Source organism: Miscanthus floridulus, chromosome 13, assembly GCF_019320115.1.
Source record: "Miscanthus floridulus cultivar M001 chromosome 13, ASM1932011v1, whole genome shotgun sequence".
NCBI classification, from domain to species: domain Eukaryota; kingdom Viridiplantae; phylum Streptophyta; class Magnoliopsida; order Poales; family Poaceae; genus Miscanthus; species Miscanthus floridulus.
In genome coordinates this window covers 89733207-89737972 of record NC_089592.1, presented here as the reverse complement: position 1 = coordinate 89737972, position 4766 = coordinate 89733207, and the positions used below count along the sequence as shown (strand labels likewise).

The window sequence follows — 4766 nt, the reverse complement described above, 5'->3', positions numbered from 1 at the left end:
GCTGTGCTACTCGCGGCTGGTGCTGGTGCAGCCGCAGACACAGCCACGCAACGCGCAGGCCGGCCGGCTCACCGCGCTCACATGCATGCATGCCGCCGGCCGCGCAGCTGGACTGCGCGCTGGTCGCTGGCATTGCCCGGGCTCCCGGCGGGGTCCAGAGCCCCGGCACCGTACGTACCCTTCACAGCTGCGACCTTTTGCTTTTGGACGCGCCCGCGCGCGCGATCCCACCACCAGCACAGCACAGAGCAGTAGAGCACACAGACGTTGCCGCGCGCGTCCGTCACCATCTATATGTACAGCATGAGGTGTGTACGTTCACGTAGGATACAGAGCACGCCATGGATGGCAATTGCCAAGCATTGTCGTCGTGGTCTCAAGGTATGTCCTGGCTCATCTGTATGTCTATGTCGTACAATAATATGCATATGTATGTACAGCATGAGGTGTACATGTAGCTGCTTTTCATGGCGGCTCGTGCTGCCTGGCTCCCTGAATGCCATCCGAGAAGCAACGCCATCGTGTCTATGGCGTGTCTCCCGGTTGGCGTTGAGGGAGTCATGCAGGTTGCTTGCATTGCCTCAGCAGCAGCAGCTCCATCTCCTTCCTTGCAAGCTTCGCGCTCTTTCTTCGGAGAAAGGAGAGGAGAGAAAGAGGGCAGGCAGGCATTCACTCATCACCTGCTCCCAGGTATGCACGTACCTGTGTTCCTTCACTATATTGTTTATTTATATTATTTTGGCATGAATATAGGAACAAAACTATAACAGATTGTCATTTGACATGGACCATTTCTTTAATTTCGTTAACCAATTGTATGCATGCCTGCCATAACCACACACAAAGTATCAAGTTTGAGCATTCATCTTCACAAAAACCTTCTATTTACAGCCTTCCTGCTGCCAATCAATTTGCAGAACCTCCTATATAGTATATATATCTAATCATATCAAAAAAAAAAATCCTCCTCAACTGATGATTGCCAATGAGCTTCTCTTCTCAAGGGCTTTGTTTCAGTAGAGCTTCAGTCTTGTCGAGATCGCCTTCTGGCATATCGGGCACACCTTCAGATCCTTCGAGCAGTCAGAACACGTCTGCACTTTCAGACAACCATCATTTGGTTATTACCAATTCACATATAGCTGATGCCAAAGTGATGGCGATATATCACCGTCATAAAGAAAGAAAAATTTCAGCGGGGGCTTCCAAGCAGTTCAATCCGGTACCTGATGCCCACACCCGAGAGCAAGGTCCTTTGTTTGGCTCCAGCAGATTGGACAGGTCTGCATGCAGGAAAGGAGTTCAGCACTTCAGCATGCTGAGGTAAAAACATTCATGAACATATCCACATTGATGTTTCATTGTCTCTACTATAATGGCACTGACACGTACCTGTGGATCACCAATGTCACTGTCCTGTCGAGGTGCAGATGGCTTCTCAGGCGCTGATCCGTAGCTAGTGGATTCGGTTGGTTTTACTGCTGACCATCCAGAGTATTTCAGCCCACCATTCCCAGGTGGAGGCAGCACTGGCCGGTTCGGAAATCCTCTTCGTTTGCTGCCCAAGAAACATGTAAAAACAAACTTGATGACTACTTACAGTGATAAACAGAGATAAACAGGCAGTGGATGATCCGAATTTCCAGGTATGAGTAAAGTTTTGACTGGTGGACAAGAAAATACCTAAGAAGCTGGAGGCTCAGTGCTGCCTTGAATTGTTCTGGAATCTCCATCAGTGCTGAAAGAGCAAATTCTGCCTCCTTTTTGCTGGCGGGTATAGGCCTTGACATGATCTGTGTGAAGTTCACAAACTGCATTCCATTCCACCAGCGTAATTAGTGTTTCTCATGCATATTTGATCAAAGATGGGGTGCCATGGTTCCAGAGAACGACTATACAATTTTTACCTGAAAATTGTCGAATGCGCGGGAAGGTATGTTATCATCGAATTGCCTCATCATGTCCCATGGCCCATCCCCAACACCAACAAGCACAATTGAAAGTGGGTAGTCACTGCATTGATGGATTCAGTGTTGAGACATAAAAGCTCAGTATATGACCAAAACACTAGTTCATGGTAAGTCAAAAGCAGTCTTAATCATAGAAATATTTGGCGTATGGTTACCTAGCCTTCACAATGGCATCTATGGTCTCCCTTTCCTGTCGGCTCAACTGACCATTGCCTGTTTCAACGCTGCGTGTAACCTGGAAAATTCAAAAGAAAACCATAGCCAGAACATTAGAGGGTATAGCATGTCATCATGACGAATTCTTCAGGATAGGAATTACGATTATACAACAGAAACTGAATACGAGTTCGAACAAACCTGTCCATCTGCTATTATAAGCAGGACATGATACTGGCCACCACTACTATCAACAATTCCAATAGCAGTCTCAATGATTGGCGCAAACGAAGTTGGACCTGTTAAGCATTATTCATCACACATGAGCCAAATGAATCTTACTATGTTGTCATATGTGAAGCTTAAAACAAGCAATGGTGCACCAACCAGCCAAATTAAGTTGCGGAACAAGTTCCCTATACCGAGCAAGAGCTTGCTCAAAGCCGTCACACGGTTGGTTATCACGGTAGAAGCTAAATACAGATTGATCGTGAGTAGTTGCTGCAATATGAAACTTAGATATTACATATCTGCATTTTTATTTATGCAAAAAGACTGAACTGAGGCAAGTTAGAACTGACTGTCGCCAAATCCAAAGCATGGTATGAGGTTGTCCTCGTCAAATCGTGCGAGGGTTCTCCCTATGATGGATATGGCCTGCTCATATGGATTTGGAGTGTTACCCATTGCGTGCAAGCTCCGGTTGTTGAAGGACACTTTGCCTGCGCTTACAAACAGATCAGAACTTCTGTTGGAAGAAAGAAGAAAAGAAGAAAAAGTAAAACAACTCTTGCATAAGTTCACATAGTTACGTCTCGCAGAGCTGATCAGCACAAACATACCTGTCCATTCGTTGCTCTTTGTGAAATCAATCCCCACAATCAGATTAGAGGACTCCAGACCAGCATGTGCAAGGGCATTGGTAACCTAGATTAAAGAGGGCAAGAAAATAACTTCACAAAAGGTACAGTGTAACTGAATGGAACCTTGAGTCAGATCAGATTAATAAAAGAAAATTCCTTGGGTGCAAAGGCACAAGGTAAAGGGGTTCAAAAAGGCAACTTCACTGGTAAGAATGTGATGCTTAATGTCATCACTCATAAATGATATCCCCAGGAAACAACTAGGTGCATATCGGACCTCCCAGATCACATTATTAATTTCCCTATACTTTGATGACAACAGTCAACACAATAACTTAAATCACAAGAATTATTAAAGGATCAAGACACTTGCAAACCTTGAGGCATTTAAGAACCATCAAAGAATAACAATACAACTATTTTGACAGCTACAATTATCTATGTAATCTAATCTAATACTATAAACACCCTCAGGCTCCCAGTAATCTAACTTATTATAATAATATGTAAACACGAGGATAGTGCAAGAATCTCTTAATCTGACACCAACAAAGAACCATCCAACAAAACCGAATCAACCCCCAGCTTCTGAATGTACCAGCACTAGGCAGCATTGCAAGGAATCAAGAAGCAGCACAGATTTAAACACTGAAGGGAACCGATCGACCTCACCTGCTCCAGGGTGTGGTAATCATCGCCGAAGTTGGCGTACCGATTCTTGCCCCCTTTACTCGCGGCACTGCTGTTGTGATTCTGATTGTGGTTGTGATCGTGCGGCTGCCTGCCCCCCGGCGTGTTCTCCTTGGAGCACCACGACCCCATGACTTCTTCTCCCTGATCGACGGGCGTCTCCTCTCCCAATTCCCTGAAGGTCAAATCAGGGCAGATTAAGAATAAAACCCCAAGAAGATCAGCAATCCGTCGAGGCCGCGCCACGAGAAAGAAGCTATCTTTGGAGGAGAGGAGACTGGGAACAACCGAATTCGATAGCTAAAGAACCTGGAAACCGAAGAGAATCCCCTGGCGGCTCGCAAGAACAAGTGAGGCCGAAGAAGAGAGTCCAAGAACCAACTAACCGCCTAAACAAGCGGACTAGACCGTCCCCGGATATATATGCAGGCACGTAAATCCTGGAGATTTATCTCTGCGCCCACATCGCGCGACGGATTGGACTCTTGGTCTTGGCTGCGAAGCAAGCAAAAGTAATCAACCGCGGGCGCGGCGCGGCCATACGGAGACGGAGGCCGAGCACCAAACAAACCCGGCTCCGGCTGGCGGCGGGCGCGCTCTCTTTTCAGTAGAAGTAGAAGGGAGGCCGTGCCGGTGGACTCCTTGGTTTGGGCCTCGATCGCGTCTGGGCCGTAGCCCACCGAGTTCTGCTGTGTGGGTCCACTTGTCAGCGGCTGGAGGAGCCACGGGATGAAACGGATGGGTCACGGCACCAACACGTCATGGTCCCTAATAAGCATGTGGAAAACTTCGCAGCATTGCTATAGTACTTTGCCTATGTGACTAGTTTTGGGGTTTGTTGGTTTGCATACGTCATGGCCCCTAATCAAGCATGTGAAAAACTTCGTAGCACTTATAGACGGGGTATATCCTTTTTATGGTTATATATGGGTGTTGAAAAAATGCCCCATCAAGAAAAACTTCATAATGCTCTTAGAAAAGCGTGAATCCCGCAAAATAGGGTGCACATTCCTCGTGCATGCGCAAATGATAAGAATTTTATTGGGGTGATGAGGAAGCTTCTATCCAACCACATTACGGCTAAAAA

At 46.6% G+C, this 4766-nt stretch overlaps 1 protein-coding gene across 1 annotated transcript; it reads right to left on the bottom strand.

Annotated features, from left to right (window-relative positions):
* Positions 1-779: 779 nt before the first annotated feature.
* Positions 780-4550, bottom strand: LOC136501769 (E3 ubiquitin-protein ligase RGLG2-like). Its single transcript, XM_066497306.1, has 12 exons — positions 3989-4550; positions 3662-3854; positions 2969-3053; positions 2708-2848; positions 2514-2627; positions 2328-2425; positions 2126-2205; positions 1908-2013; positions 1684-1811; positions 1393-1558; positions 1227-1283; positions 780-1094 (listed from the first exon to the last, which is right to left on the bottom strand). The coding sequence occupies exons 2-12, from the start codon at positions 3809-3811 to the stop codon at positions 1014-1016; spliced, it is 1206 nt and encodes a 401-aa protein (XP_066353403.1). The 5' UTR covers positions 3812-3854; positions 3989-4550; the 3' UTR covers positions 780-1013.
* Positions 4551-4766: the final 216 nt, after the last annotated feature.

Bases quoted from the DNA above. Each gene is read 5' to 3' on its own strand.
- LOC136501769 (XM_066497306.1), bottom strand. From the start codon at position 3,811: ATGGGGTCGTGGTGCTCCAAGGAGAACACGCCGGGGGGCAGGCAGCCG. The intron at 3,054-3,661 runs GTGAGGTCGATC...TCTTTAATCTAG, and splicing joins ATTACCACACCCTGGAGCAG to GTTACCAATGCCCTTGCACA. The intron at 1,284-1,392 runs GTACGTGTCAGT...TCCTGCATGCAG, and splicing joins GTGACATTGGTGATCCACAG to ACCTGTCCAATCTGCTGGAG.